This window comes from Mytilus californianus, unplaced genomic scaffold, assembly GCF_021869535.1.
Source record: "Mytilus californianus isolate M0D057914Y unplaced genomic scaffold, xbMytCali1.0.p SCAF_44, whole genome shotgun sequence".
Classification (NCBI taxonomy): Eukaryota; Metazoa; Mollusca; class Bivalvia; order Mytilida; family Mytilidae; genus Mytilus; species Mytilus californianus.
The window spans coordinates 1,074,434-1,091,583 of record NW_026262695.1 but is presented as its reverse complement, the minus strand read 5'-3'; the positions used below and the strand labels follow the sequence as shown (position 1 = coordinate 1,091,583).

The 17,150-nt window shown below is 31.2% G+C and overlaps 1 protein-coding gene across 1 annotated transcript in view; it reads right to left on the bottom strand.

The window, feature by feature from the left end:
• Positions 1-1,835: 1,835 nt before the first annotated feature.
• The window catches only part of LOC127699933 (zonadhesin-like), a 36,430-nt gene continuing 21,115 nt past the window's right edge, over positions 1,836-17,150 (bottom strand). Inside the window, exons 10-17 of the mRNA XM_052203311.1 lie at positions 16,708-16,818; positions 15,657-15,901; positions 14,439-14,743; positions 10,322-10,617; positions 9,029-9,231; positions 6,893-7,082; positions 3,959-3,985; positions 1,836-1,852 (exon numbers count right to left, since the gene is read on the bottom strand). Of these exons, the coding sequence (XP_052059271.1) occupies positions 1,836-1,852; positions 3,959-3,985; positions 6,893-7,082; positions 9,029-9,231; positions 10,322-10,617; positions 14,439-14,743; positions 15,657-15,901; positions 16,708-16,818 (1,394 nt within the window). The remainder of the gene's footprint in view (positions 1,853-3,958; positions 3,986-6,892; positions 7,083-9,028; positions 9,232-10,321; positions 10,618-14,438; positions 14,744-15,656; positions 15,902-16,707; positions 16,819-17,150) is intronic.

Here is a 17,150-nt window from a genome sequence, read left to right as displayed (position 1 = left end):
TCTCCACAAGAGATCAAGTGACATAGCAGTTAACAACTATACGTCACCGTACGGCTTTCAACAATGAGGAAAACACATAACGCATAGTCAGCTATACACGGCCCTGAAATGACAAAATGTATTTTTTTAACATTTCAAACAAAAAAAATAACGGCCTGATAAATTTATGTGAAAAACAATGAAGGAAAATCAAATATGATATACAGCAACAATCTACAACCACTGAATAACAGACTCCTGACTTGTCACAGGCACATACAGAATGTGGCGGGGTTAAACTATGTCTTTAGCAGAAGCTATTATAAGCATATGCAATGTTTAACAAAACTTTACTGTATTAATTATAACATCAAAAAGTCCATTCATTACCCATGTCAAACTCACAGGGGTAAAGCATATTTGTAAAACAGAAGAAAATCAAGAGCTGCGCCATGACAGCATGATACGCTCGTCACTTTTTCAAAGAATAAAGTTCTATAACTCCTCAATGGCATATCAGAAATTTATAAAAAAAAAAACAAAAAAACTAAAGGGCGGTAATTTTAATAGATATAAACCAGTCATCAAAGTTTCATGAAAACTGCTCAAAGCACTTTTGAGTTATTGTCCGAAAACTGGAAAATCCCCCCTTTTTATGAATAAAATTGCATATCTCGGAAACGTAAAATCTAAAATTAATAAAAATCAAAAGGGAGCTTACGTCAATAGATATAAACAATTCACCAAAGTTTCATGAAAACTGCTTAAAGCTTATGAGTTATTGTCCGAAAACTAAAAAATCCCCCTTTTTGATGAATAAAACCCAACAACTCGGAAAAGTAAAATCCAAAATTTATAAAAATTTAAAGAAAGCTTACTTAAATAGATATAAACAATTCACCAAAATTTCATGCAAATTGGTTAAAGTGTTTTTGAGTTATTGTCCAACATGTTGACGACGGACGGACAGACGGACGGACAGACGGAGGGACAGACGGTACGACGGTCGAACAGACGGACAACGGTATACCATAATACATCTCGTAAACGGGCGTATAAAAAAACGAATTAACACGGAATAACTAGGAACTATTGTGTCCCTTTCGAATGTTACTGCGTTAAGTCTGAAAACTTTGACTTGTTCTTGTATATGTCACAAACACACGATACATACACGCACCTCGGTACTTTGTGTCTTTTGTGTTAATGTAACAAGTAATTCCTTCGAATTTCGTGCAAATCGGATGAGTCAAGTAATTTCAAAACTGACTTTTACAGTTTGTTCTAATAATGTGTTGTTCCAACACCACTGTCCAAGGTTAGGGGAAGGTTGAGCGCTTCCAAACATGTTTAATCCCGTCACATTCTTTAGTTAAAACAGTCATTGCCATATGTTGCTGTTAGTCATATTTGTTATTCGTGTATTGTTTTGTCGTAATTCAGAACGTTGGATATCTCGTTTGAAATGTTTTACTTGTTGTCATGTCGGAGCTTTTTATAGCTAACTATACGGTATTTATCTTGTTCATTGTTGACGACTTTACGGTGTCCTATAGTTCCTTGTATTCATGTAATTTGGCATATGGTGGATAGTTTTCTCATCGGCAATCATACCACATTACTTTATTTCTAAATACTAAAAATTCAATCTATTGTTGTATCCATGTCTAAAAGCTAGATGCATAATCTATCATTACAATTCGTATGCTTAAATCTTTCGAACTATTTTGTTATAATTCTAGATGAATGAATATAGAAAAATAATATCTGCAATTTTATTTTATGATATGATGATATAGTTAAAGCTTAGCACACACTTATTGAGAATGCACTATGCCTCGAATTCTTTTCAGTCCTCATAACGATATGAAATCTGCAAAGAAGAAAAAAAAAACTCTAATTATAAAAAGAAAATATATAAAGCGGTTATTTTTTTCTGTATTTGATTGATATAGTAATGTTTTACAATGCAATTAGTTTCATGTAACTATGTATTGCTAGGTCAAAAGTAAAATAACAAAAATACCGGAGTACAAGGGAAATTCAAAACGGAAAGTCCTTAATAAAAATCAAAAGCTCAATCACATCTAACGAATGGAAAACATATTCATGACTTGGTACAGGCATTTCCTTAGGTAGAAAATGGTTTTATAGCTAGCTAAACCTCTCCATTGTATGACAGTCGCTTTGAATTCCATTATATTGACAGCAATGTGTGAGCAAAACAAACAGACATAATAGGTAAAAAAGTAAAAAATATGGATACAGAATATATAATCTTAATCACTATAAAAACAAACTATGTTGTATGGTTCTTAATCAATTGAATGACGTTTGTTTTACATCCACTTGTAAATGATACATGTACATGCAAAACATTCGAAATGCGATAAAAAAAAACGGTTTTGCTTAGTCCAACCTGCTAAATCGTATTTCAGTTTGCAATCTTAAAATGTTACGTAATAGTCCACAGGAAGGCATATTGACATCTATTAATAATGTTCTTTTTATATCCAGTATACGCACGTGTGAACATTGAGCGCATTGAATGGAGCAGCACGGATGACAAATAAATTATCGAAAAACGAATACTGTTTAGCAAATCAAATACGGAATCCCGAATTATTCCTGTCTATGAATATATTTGGAACGAAAAGTTGCAGATACCTTAAAATTTAATGCGGAAAAAAACAACGGTAATGTTTGTGTATTAGACAAATCAAATATTTTGTATTGAACTTTTCATTTTAGACACTAGTGTATAACAAAAGTATCTGAATAATTTACTCTTATTATTTTAATAAAATTACAGAATAAAAAGTAAATGCTGTGCACTGCTATTCCTTAACAATAAGTGAACAAAGCAAATAAAGTAGTGTTTGCTACTAAATAAAGATAAAGCAGTTAAGTGTTTTTTAATTTATTTAAAAAAAACAAAAAAACAAAGAACAATATCATGATTCCTATATTTCGACTTCTATACATGTAATGCGATGATTTAAAATTAACACAAGTTAAAGCAAGTAAACTCACCACACATAGGTATCTTACAATATTCCCAACGTTTGGTTGGATCTATTGTATAACACCATGGTTGTCCGCTGTTGTTAGGATTTCTACAGTAATTATGTTTCGTTTTAAGCTTGCTAAACACGTGTTTGTGTGGATATTGCCGTTTCCAATGCTGACAGGTACGCCCAGTTTGTGTCAAACTAATTCGACCTTTGTATTCCGTACCCTTTGTGGATTTTCGACATTCTGAAATATTTATGAATAAATTGAGATGTGGTTTATACGTCATTGAGCCTGCAATTCAACGACAAAGCAAATGACGTTAATAGAACAACACACTTTAAGGTTGTCTTCAACAATTGATCGATTTCATTTATATTTTTGTTAACTGAAAATGGAATTTTCCCAAGCATCACAATCCTGATAATCGCTTTGTCATTCTTCAGACAACATATGCGTATCGATTTTTATAACAAGCTAATCTAAAAGGAAGTGGTATGATTACCAATAAGACAACTCTTAAAATGAAGTAGACGTTAGCTACTTTAGGTTTTCCACAATGATCAACACATATACCACATAGAAAGCTATTAAAGGCCCCGAAATGACAAAGGTAAATCGAATTCAAACGAGAAATCTTGTACTCGTAAAGGACGATGCATGAAGTTCTATTACTGGACGTTAAAAATAATATTTTGAATATAGTATGAATTAGTTTCAACATTACATGTTCAAAAGCTGCATTCATTTTCTTGAAGTTGTTTTAAAGTGTATACGAATGAAAGTAACTCTTGCATATTTCAAAGTTTAAATGAATAGATTTATAATTATAAAATAAAGTTGTGTGTATATGCCACAAAATTATGTCGAAATACGCAGCTCTTGAGTAAAAAAGATACCATTATATAAAACTACTATATTAATTTATAATGAATTTATTTTGACTTAATTTGGAGAAAATACTCACCATCAACATTCTCTTGATCTTCAGGTGCTTTGTATAAAAAAAATAAATACACTTTATTCTAATTTCAATTTCGAAGAATAATCCCATTTATATATTTGATACATATTTTTCCTAAAAGTTTGATAAAGATAATTTAAAAAGAAATGTATTAAAGTTCGTTCACATTGCCTAAAATATTAAATATGATTATTTTGTAAACATATCAATGAACCAGTAAAAAAAATGTTATGTATCGCTAACTCTAAGGAAATGTGTGCAGATTCATGTCACTATATGACATTCATATCTGCAAGGATCCGTATCGTTTACTGGGTAACAATCACACCCAAAAATAAATCTGCATATCATATTGAATACTACTCTTGTGATGTATTTAGACCAAAAACATTTAAGGACCAACTCCTGTCCCCGTCCAAATAGAAATAATAATAAAAAGAAAAAAAATAGGAAAATTCTACAAAGACAACGGGTGTTGACTATTTATTGAATTCGATCGTAGTTCATTATGATGTGTTCAAAGAAAGTCTCACAAATAGTTCAAAGAAATATACACATGCTGAAATGGATCCTGTCCAACTGATCTTCAAAACACGATTTAACTTAAAATTTAGATATACATATACCTTTTGGTCTACACATTTTGTTACCTTTATTTTTCATTAAAATTGATTCCATTCATGAGATTTAAACATCGTTAAAATACCGTTGGATTTTATTATGTAATAGGGTAACGAAAGTAACAAATTGCTTTCCAACAAATACTCTTTAAAATTAACACCCCGCATCACATGTTACAGATTTAACATCTCAAAGTTGATAAGATATTTCAGATTGCATTTTTATTCAAAATTGGATTACAAATTTCAGCGTTGATCAGATATACCAGCTATTACTAATGCAATAAATAGATTAACTTAAAAAAATTATGCAACTAAGTTAAGACACATTTTTATAAATTTGAAGTAAAAGTGTTATAGAAGCTATCACAACTTTGTTGATTGTTTTGGAAAATCCATGTTTTAACCATCTCTTGTACTTATTCTGTAGAAACAACCCCACTTTGTTTACTTATTACACATCAAGAAGTTGGCCCGGTAAGACTCTTTTTTTTTTGGCCCAAAAATATAGCATTTTTACGAATTTGTTAAGAATTTAAACCTTTAGCTAATATTTGGAAAGTAGAATATTTTTGTTACATAAATATTGACTTTTTTGACAATACAATGCACATGCATCAGGTACTAGCATCATTAATTGATGAAAAATTACTTTAATCTTCACAATTTTAGCATTTGTGCTAATATGTAGACAGTTTTTGTCTAAAATGGAAGTGACCGCACTTGTATTCAGTCTTAATATTTAAATATATGTTGTATTTGATGATAACACATAACATGTATGTGGCCGTTTATATTCTAGACAAAAACCATCTGAAAAATGACGTTTTATGGCATATTTGATAAATTATTTTTATATTCAAGCTGGAAGCGTGTTTAATGACAAAATCTAATACATAAACTAATTGAATTGACTGAAGAAAACACTTTTTGATTTAAAAAAGTCAAAAATCTGTTATCAGAAATACTTCAAATTTCAGGCCAAAACTAGCTATTACCGGACCTTCTCCTTTCTGATTAATAATTAATTTTACAATTATTCTATTATAATGATACTACAGCTCCAATTTGGTTATTCCCCGACGACTAACCGGTCTCAATCCTTTTGGAGTTCATGCGATCCCAGTTTTGTTTCTTACCTTGATTTTCTTGATTGTATTCGATTTACGAGATTTGATTATCGGAAAACAACTACTGTTGCCTGAATTCATGACTTCCCGAGTTTTACTTATGACTTATGCGAAAAAGTTCATTTGATTTTAAGGATGTAGTTAGGTGAAATTAAAAAAAAATCTAGGATTTAAAATTGATACTTTAACTTAGAAGAGCTTTAGTTAAAGAACAAAATAAGCTAAACATATTGATAGGTCATGGAGCTCCTTTTCAAGATATTTAAATTTGTTTAAATGGCGGGAAAAGGCTGTCTCGGGCTTTTAACTTCTATTTTCATCGGTGTTATTTTGGTGTTAAATCGAAGGAAAAGAAATTTAAGATCTGCTTAAATTTTGGTAAAAGACCTTTTATGAGCTATTGAAGTCTTATATGAAAAGACAAATATGTGTCATTGGTCAAACTATTTTACCCTGTACCGAAGGAAAAAAACCAAGGAGTCCGAACATCTGACAAAAATTCCTAAACCTGACCTAAGTACATCCTTAATTATAATTTCAAGATCATTTTATTGAAATGGTATGTACTATGGTATATTTAACGATTTTGTTTTGTATGTGTACTTATGTGGGCTTATTTTACACATCAATTAACTCCGTAAAAATAATAACTAGATTGTTTTATTTTTGTTTTGTTTACTTTACTCTATCAAATATTGACAAAGTTCAATAGGGCTTGGGTATATCGAATGTTTGTTACGAAAAACTTTAAAAAAGCTACCTTAAAAATGTTTTCAATGTAAAGTAATGGGACATACTGGCAAAAGAAATTAACTTTTGATACATTTCGTGTGTCCAAAGCGCGTTTCAGAATTGATCCTCATCTTGAACGCTCAAACTCTTTTTTTATAAACCAACATTGTATAGATAGGTAGAACCTTTAGGAACTATATGACCAAGTGAGATCTATAAGAATAGACAAATTCCTCCAAGGTCAACTTTGCATGATGGAGTAAAATATTAAGTTCAATACACACCAGTCAAAACCGTCTAAGGTCAAAAGTCAGCCTTATCTGAGTAAGTTTAAATATAAATTATAGGGCAATTACAAAAAACATATTTCAATTGAAGGTTCTGCCATCACCATACCCTTTGTTATGACAGAAGTGCAAGACAAAATCACTATATAAAACAGCTAATGTACTTACGAGTGCAAACATCTACACCATTTCCCTTGAACTTCTTTTTACATATACATCTATATTGACCTCTTCGGAGACGACATTTAGCATTTTGATGACAAATTTGTTGTTTAACAACTGTCAAAGTTGGTTTCCCGTTTTCTCTGGAACACTTGGTTACAATTGTGCAGTCTGATGAAGTTAATTGCTTTCCAAGCTAAGAAAAAATTAATTTAAGTAAGTTGACAACCAGAAAATCTTTATGAATGGAAATATTATCAGCTTTTTAGTACCAAAAATTATTTGTCAGTTTGATGGAAACAAAATAATGTTTTACAAAATTAACGTTCCCTCTACATTTACTTAATATATGAATAGAACAAAATGTTGATAATACTCCTATGAAACAGTTTTGACAAAGGTCACCATACAATGTGGGTCGAGTCATACAAAATGCTGGTGGTTTTGTTCGGGCATAGCTTGATAACTAGTATGTTGTACTTAATGGAATTTGGTTTTGATGGCAGATCTTTAAAACTCTAAGTGTGTTTGTTACTAGATAGACCCAAATATATTGTATATTGCTGAATACAGTATGCTTATTTGTAGGTAGTTTTTGAATGTTGACTTTGCTGGTTTATTAACCCGTACTGCACATCTTCTTTGCTTGATGTCAGGTTCTGTTTAGTTCTTAAAATATTAATTAAGATTCAAGCTTATTAGTTAGATGTTATCGTAAATATAAGTCCCTTTCCTATACAATTAACTTTCAAGAAGCAGACTTTAAAACTATAAAGTTCTAATTGTTTTAAGTAATGGCCGTTTAAGAGTTTGAAAGATATGGCCCTGTCCTAAACAATTTTGATTTTGTTAACAAAGAGAGGCAGTAACAAACTTCATGTCATGTATGTTTAATGTTATCAGGTGAAAAACGTAAAAGATCATCGGATTTATGTTATAATTGCCTGACAAGGTATAAACAGAAGATATTGTTTTGGAAACATTCGAAGTTTTATGCACTTTGAAGACCAGGGAATGCAGTATTTTTTTATGTATGCATACTCTGTCACATGATTTTATTATACGTCAGGCACATGTGAAAACTATAAAAAAAAATTCGAGCTTTTGATTAAGTACACCACAAGCGGATATTTCTACACAATATTTTGAACCGAAGCTCGAATCAAAATAGGTGAAAGTCAAAATCAAGAATGAGGTTAAGAACATGCATTGAAAACCCAATTGCGTACACTCGTTAAAATGTCTAATAGTCCACAGTGTAAAGTGTAAGCAGATTGTAAAATTGCAAGACAGATATATTTTAATAATCAAGCAATTAGTGATGCGATATTTCCCCTCATACATACATTGCTACTTTGCCGGGGGGGGGGGGGGGGGGGGGGGGGGGGGGGGGGGGGGGGGGGCTGGGCTGGGGTGGCAGTTTTATATAGTGTATAACCTTATAGTGAAATATCTATTTTGAGAAGCTTTGGCGTATCAAATCACATGAAGATTCGAAAACTTCTGTTAATCTTCTGTGATACTAAATTTAAAGCAACTTGTAAGAAGTATCATAAATTATATGCTTTGTAATATTAATACATTTGAACAGACGAGGTTTTATTCGGTATTTTGATTATTTCAGGTCTTAATTCCTTCCAAACGAGAATTAAACGTGCCTTAAACTTTAACATGAATTGATTCAACGAAAGTAAACAGTATTAGTTCCAGCATGTTAAAAAATTTTTGGTATACTTAAATGTTACTTTGCACTGTTTCCGTTTTATTGACCATGTTTTCCCGTTCATAAATTCACAAAGAGAAAGGCAGACATACTCCTCTTAATTGGGAGCCTGAAAAGGCATCTCACTAATGTTATCACTTCTAATAGTTAACCAGTCATAAAATTCTCAAATCATTTGAAAGCACTAGGATATTTACACCCCAAATTATAAATCGGCGAAGCAAATTTTGCTTTTTAATGCTCTTCTTCATCGTAATTGATTTTTTTTAAATTACACACATTTTGATATCAGGGCTATTTATGAATCTGGTGTTGAGAAAAAAACCGTCTAGCATATTGAATGATAAGCCATTTATCTTTGATGAATGTTTGCTTTATCAAAAATTAATCGCAATACATAAATATATGTGTATACATACGGGATAGTATTCTCCTTCTGGTCCACGACATCCACATTGTTCTTTGGGCACACATTCATTTCCACTCAGGAGAAATCCTTCTTTACATTGACAACCTTCTGTATTTGGTAATCTGCATGTTAATGGAGCATCTGGGTCCACACAAGTTGCTGGACATCCACTCCCAGAAGTAGTATATTCCATGTTATCTGGACATGTGAGTGCTAAAATAGGAAAATGACTATTTTAATGTTGTCATTTTAATGTTATATGTAACATTGCCATAAAATCGGGAGGTTTGGCATGCCACAAAACCAGGTTCAACCCACCATTTTTTTCTTAAAATGTCCTGTACCAAGTCAGAAAAATGGCCATTGTTATATTATAGTTCGTTTCTGTGTGTGTTACAATTTAATGATGTGTTTTTGTTGTGTCGTTGTTCTCCTCTTATATTTGATGCGTTTCTCTCAGTTTTAGTTTGTAACCCGGATTTGTTTTTATCTCTATCGATTTATGAGTTTCGAACAGCGGTATACTACTGTTGCCTTTATTTATCTTTTTTGACTGAAATGTTATATTTTTATCTCGATTCAGGTCTTCAGAATCGAAAAACTATATTATCATTGGAATGTTGCACACTACCTGGCACAATTTTTTACAATTTATATCGACGTTTAAATAAGTAACTAATTTTCAATATTTTTTCACTTCCCTTCTGAAAACAAATTGTGTAGAAAAAAAAAAGAAAATAAAACAATTACTTGAAGAAACATCATCACTTTCTCCTTAATTGATAAATAATCATTGCATTAAACAACTTGAATACCGTTCATCAATACAACATATAATATATTTTGTAAACCAACTTATTTTCGCGGATACTTAATTTCGCGTTTTGCCATTTCAATTCGACTTCGCGGCGATTTATTTTTAGCGATGTTTTAATTTCATTAAATGTCATGTATTATCATAAGAGAAGATCGAAGTTTAACATATTTGCGACGATTTATATTCGCGTTATTTTTCTACTTGCAAAAGTCGCGAACATTAATCGCTCGTAAGTAGTAGTTGGTTTACACTATTTGGTCAATTTGTACTCATATACACTAAGCATAAATCGACAGGTCTTCTTGGAAGGTGAATGAAATGCTTTTGGGTTTCAGTATTTTGATGAAAAAAATACACTTTTCTGTACGTTTGTAACGTCATTAAGACTAATTTCCTCATGTCGTCTCATGAAAATATGTAGTAATATGTCGAATGAGATGAAGGAACGAAAAAAGTATTAAGATATTTGTGAATTTGTATACATACGACAAATATCCCTTTTCCGCCAAGTTATTGATAAACCCATGTCTTCGCATTGTTCTTCATATCCCTCCAAAGACTCACAAATAGATTGCTCGAGTTCAGGTGATCCTTCTATACTACAGTAATTATATAGACAGGACTCATATAAATCCTTGGCCATATCCATATCTTTGTTCGCACAAGACATGAATGGGCTTTTTACATTTTTCGGATTCAATAAACCACAGTATTTATCGTCAGCGGCTTTACTGGACTGGTCTGCAGAACATGGTTCTTCTATTATAGGAACAACTACGCACCTGCAATATCATTCGATGATTTATCAGTTTAACCCTAGGAACTATTAAATCTCATTTTGTTTTAATATAATAAAAAAAAACACATAAAGAACATTTAAAATCGACAAAAGGATATCTTCAAAAATAACAAATCGTCACAAAGAAGAGAAAGATCTCTAAATGCTCTCTTTTTTCCCAAAAGTATTTTTTTAAAGGAATAGAACCACTAATTCAGGCCGGTCGGAAAGTACATACAAGAAAGTAGTACATATTGTAAGCAAAATAGTTCCTACGCTTAGCTGTATCTGTGTCAATAGGTGAAATATTTGGGTAGTTTTGGTATTAAATGAAAGCTTGGGGACGTAGGATTGCTGTAGAACCTTTGTTGAAAGTATCTTTTGAATTATAAAGAAGTATATATAATTATAGTAGGAGGGCACATTTGCCCTGTTGTTCAGATCTGAAGTACCAGTTTTTGTACTATCAACCTTCCGGCACCCAGAATGCTCTAATATGCAATTAAAGGTATGTTGAATTTTTCAACAAACGTTAGGATAAGGTATAGTTTTGACATGAATTGACTGCTACTTTATTTGAACTTAAAACAAAATAGCCATTAATGCTTGAAATTGCAGAATTTAGCATAGAATGCAATGGGGCTCTGAATTAGTGGTTTTATACCTATTACTGAAAGACATGTGAAATTTAAATTTTAGAAATCATATCCATTACAATGAAAATTTGTCTCATTTGTTGTTAGTTATCATATTACATTATTTTTTTTTTATGTAACAATGATCATGGTGTCAAATTAAAGCCCTCAAATTCAGCCTTTTTTGGTCATTTAGCCGGCACACAGTTAAGATTTTACCTGAAGTTTATATTTTTGCATTATCTAACACTGAAACCAATGAAACATGGATATTATGACTGGTTGATAGTATAACTATAGCTTTTAGTCAATTGATCTAGTGGGTGTTCATGTTTTATTAGGCTTCTCAGTGTATCATTTATTCCAAAGGAAATTGGTGTATACCTATATCATGTATATAGTAATTCCAAAATCCCACTTGAAATGCAGTTTATAATCAGTTTAGCAAGTTGTCTAGCTGTGAGATACATAATTTGTTCTTGTTGATCCATGTTTTTACATAAAAGTATGGTTTTTACCAAATCACTCTACTTTTTCAACATGTAGAAAAAAGGGGACAACATTATCAATTATATCTCATGTTTGGACCACTATATATATATTCAAGGAATAATCTCTGATAAAAAAAGACATATAGGTAAGAACATTGTTATTTGAGTAGATATAAACAAATAAGAACTGGTAAACATTGAAAAAGTCTCATATCTGTCATTATTAGTATCCATATGGAGTTTTCTATGTATAACGCATATGTTACTACCAGTCCAGTTTGAGCTTGGATTCATTGATAAAGTGATATTCATTGAACTTAAGACAAAAGCTTTATGTGTTTTTCTATGCTAGCAATAGATCATAGAAGGAAATTAAGTAAAGCAGTAGTCAATATAGCAAGTTTGAATTCATTGATATAGTGATATTCATTGAACTTAAGACAAAAGCTTTATGTGTTTTTCTATGCTAGCAATAGATCATAGAAGGAAATTAAGTAAAGCAGTAGTCACTATAACATGTTTGAATTCATTGATATAGTAATATTCATTGAACTTAAGACAAAAGCTTTATGTGTTTTTCTATGCTAGCAATAGATCATAGAAGGAAATTAAGTAAAGCAGTAGTCAATATATCACGTTTGAATTCATTGATATAGTGATATTTTCTGAACTTAAGACAAAAGCTTTATGTGTTTTTCTATGCTAGCAATAGATCATAGAAGGAAATTAAGTAAGGCAGTAGTCAATATAACAAGTTTGGTGCTGTTATAGGTATAGAACCACTAATTCAGGCCCGGTCGGAAAGAACATACAAGAAAGTAGTACATATTTTAAACAAAATAGTTCCTATGCAAAGCTGTATCTGTGTCAATAGGTGAAATATTTTGGTAGTTTTGGTATCAAATGAAAGCTAGGGGACTTGGGATTACTGTAGAACCTTTGTTGAAAGTTTTTTTTTTTTAATTACAAAGAAGTATATAGTATTATACTAGAAGGGCACATTTTCTCTGTTGTTCAGATCAGAAGTACCGGTTTTTGTATTATCAAACTTCTGGCAACCAGTACACTGTAATATGCAATTAAAGGTATGTTGAAACGTCAGGATAAGGTATAGTTTTGAAATGAAATGACTGCAATTTTATTTTAAATTAAGACAAAGTAGCCATTAATGCTTGATATTGCAGAATTTAACATAGAAAGCAATGGGGCTATGAATTAGTGGTTTTATACCTTAACAAGTAACATGAGAATTAAACATATATGTCCAGCTAATGATAATATGACACATTACAATCAAGCAAAGACAGTTTATCTATTTGAAAGTTTTAAGCATTTTAGGTAAGTTATGTTGTTTGTTTGGTGAATCTCTGTTAATGAAGAGCAAGGAAAAGACAACCCATATTCTTTTGTTTACTTCCTATTCAATGAGAGTATCTATTACATATAATATCCAATTAAATCAAATGATAAGTAACAAAAGGACACATAACAGGTTTGAATTGTTTGTTAGCAATAGTTTGTAATGAATCCAAGCACATTTAAATCACATTTACTAGAACCACTTAGCTACTTGTCAATATAATATATATATAAGTTACCTTTAGCCTGGACGGTATGTCTTTTGTCTTTCATGTAATGTTTTTTTAATGTTGTTTGTCCTTTTGTCATTTATAATTTTACCATGGCATTGTCGGTTTTAATTTAACTAATGACTTTTAAATGACTCCTATGTTTTTTTGCTCTCTTTTCTTTATATCAATCTTATTAATAAAGTGTATATTTTAATGTTTACCTCAATAGCAGATAAATAACATTATAACTTATTAAGGATGTAAACTTCTGAGGAGCCAAACATTTCTAGAATTAAACTTTTTTTTCTTAGTCTGATGTTTATATGACTGTAAGAAAGTAACCGATGAAGAAAAAAGTATATGGTGGTGCACTTCCTTTTTTTGCTAAGGCCACTTGAAAGTACCCATTTTTTATGATTTTTCCATTTTTCATCAATTTGTACCCATTTTTGTGCTATTGTCATGAAAAAAATTACAATTTCACAATTAAACTTTTTTTCATACTTTCACTAAAGATGAAGTGGCCCAATCTGAATAAATTTAACTTAAAACAAATTATAGGTTGGTGTTTATATTAGAAAGTTTTATACTATTTTGTTGCTTTTTCGTGTCAAATTGACCATGCTGTCAATTTTGTAAATTTCGGATTTTGCTCTTTTTTTTTACAACAAAAGGCATATTATTTCAACTTCTTTGTTTTAAATGATTAACAAAAATACATATCTAAGAGTTTGTTAAAGAAACATTTATATGGGATGTACATATCTTTGGTAAAACTCATTTGTTTTTACCCTCACATATTTTCGCAACATTTTGGCTGATGACACTTACCAGATTGGTTAAAAAATTTGAAATTTTGAAAATCAAAAACTACTTATTGTAAGTACACAATTTGTTCACACAGTTTAGTTTGATTATAATATTTTTTATATTCATTGATATATTCCACTTGTATCACATGTTTTGGAAATAATTCCCGAACGAGATTTCAACGAGACTGAAACCTCAGAAGACTACATCCTTAAAAGAGAGCTTTTACAAAAATGGATAAGTTGCATTAACTTTTCACCTTTACACCAGTACGGGGAACTTTGCAAAATTTAAATTGTAAGTTTGGGATTGGCTTACTTGTTATCCTGTGTTTCATAGATTCCTGGAACTGTGTAGCTCTTTCCAATTAGCTCGAATTTGTCTTTCTTTAGACTAACATCCTCACCTGTTGCTGTTCTGAAATCGTCTTTCTTTCCGTTGCAATCACCACAAATACCAGTTACAATTCCCGCATATGTCTTTGGAACGGATACTGCCACGGTACCGACACCATTCCATGTTATCAATATGTTGCATTTTGTTTGTAGCCGTACATATCTACCAGAAGTCGTAATTTCAAAGTTTGTACAAGAATAGGGAGTATAAACTTGAACGTCATTAACCTTATGATAAACAGACACATTATACCATTATAAACATATTGATTGCGAAAGACTAGCACAAAATATATTTACAGGCGTACAACATGTACAAATGAAAATGAAAGAATCATTTAGCAACAGGTGAAAAAAAAACATGTAATTACTACTGATACTGCGACTGAAATATTGATCATTAGCTGATTTTTAGTATTTTTCATATATTGAAAGCGTTTATAAACGTTTTTCTTACGAAGAAATAAAATAACAAATATACGGAACTCCATGGATTATCCAAAAACAGAAAGTCTTTTATTAAATGGCAATTTCAAAAATGAATATGTATATCAGAACGATGATGCTTCTAGCAGTTGTTTTAAAGTAAATACATTTAATCATTATTTAATCTTTTAAAATTCATTACCGTATAATAACGTCTACGCCAACTGATTCCTGCTGGATGTGTGTCTCATTGGCAATCATTTCTCATCTTCTTAATTTTATATCAGTATATAGAGTATATCACTTTGTATTTTCGAATTTGACGGGATATACAGTAGTGTACGTGTTTTTCTATGCGTCACACAAGTTTCGCTCGACCGTATTGTTTTGAAAAATAAACACAATATGTAACGGATAATTTTATTCTAGTTATTGTACAATTTACCATTAATAGACCTATTCTGTTGAGTTATAAGATATGTACCTGAATAACAAAACTTAACATTTTCATGATCGAAAAAAGAATTTTTCCTTTGATCTTGCTGACTGATAATTTCCGTTCTCAGCGGCGTCGAGTGATATGAAAACGGAGTTGAGTGATATGAATATTATCGCTAGAAACTAAGGGAACACGTGCCGTTGTCAAGGAAATTAACAATGTCTTCATAGGTAAAATAGCGAAAAACAGATTATCGACCTACAATCAGTTACTTACAAAAACGATGTTATTTTTATCTAGCCGAATTGTAGCATCTGCTAACTTGACCAAAACATATTGTGTATATGAGACTCTTGTGTTTGAACCACGGTCTTTAGTTTGCACTTGAACTTCAAAACCACCACATTTATCAATGGATGTTGATTTGATCATGGTATAGGTACATATTCTCATAAAGTGAATGGCTTGTCCATCAAAACTTTTAACATGTTGATCTCCACTAGCAACACAGGTGCATGTCTCTGTAGTGAAATACAATAAATTAAAAAAAACATCTTCAGTTATTCCATTACCTTTGCTACCATAAACACAACACAAATGAATTCATTGATAATTAGTTAAGTACGCACGATAGATGTTGATGGTTTAAACGCATGCTTGTGATCAAAATTTGGAATGCAAAGTAAAATGTCATGCTTATAATTAAAAGGTCGTGTTATCTGTGGAATCTATACCTTAATATAGGTCCAATCACATTTTTCATAATCAAAACATTCATCATAGAATATTATAATTACAATCATATCATCAACATATTGCCAAATTGTATTTACGGTATTATAAATGTGTGCATTTAAACAAGTTTTAAAATAAAAATGATTTCTTTTTACATTTTAATAATGAAATAAGAAGTGGGTCAAGAAAAATATATTTAACACAACTTTAAGGAAAGGTGGTCAGCATAACTGTTTCTTGAATATCTTGAAAGTTTGATCTATACCCTTCATCTTTTATTTCCATCTTTGTTACAATGAAAATGTTGTATTTATATGAACTTACAGACTTTTTAACAGTTAAGGCCGAAAAGAAGAATAAAAGGTTAAGTACTCAAACATCTTGACCATTTGGTTCGTTCCCATGCAAAATTAGCTAGTATATTTCCCAATCTCCGGCGCAGAGCTCACATCCGTTCCGTACTTACTTCGTATCACTACACTTAATATGTCATTGTATTGTAGTGTACTGAGTATACGGAAAGGAAACAAGCTCTGTACGTAGATTGTATATTTCCTTGACGATCTATTCTACTAAACATATAACATAATACCTATGCAGCTATTTACACCGTCTCCGACAAACTCTATTTTGCATACACATCGACCATTGTGACATTTTGCTTCTGGATGACAAACGCTTGATCCACACTCGGGTCCTGTTTCTAAAGAAAACATAAGTTCTTATCAATAGCTATACCGATTCATTACGTATATAATATAAAATTGAGAATGGAAATAGGTAATGTCAAAGAGACTACAACCCGACCAAAGAGCAGAAAACAGGCGATGGATCTTCAACACAGCGAGAAAATCCCGCAACCGGAGGCGGGCTTCAGCTGGCCCCTACATGTAGATACAAATGTGTACTAGTTCAGTGAAAATGGACGTCATACTAAACTCCAAAACATATATTAAATAAACTAAAATTAAAAAAACATACAAGACTAACAAAGGTCATTTAACTGATACTAATAGTAAACTTATGATGTATTTG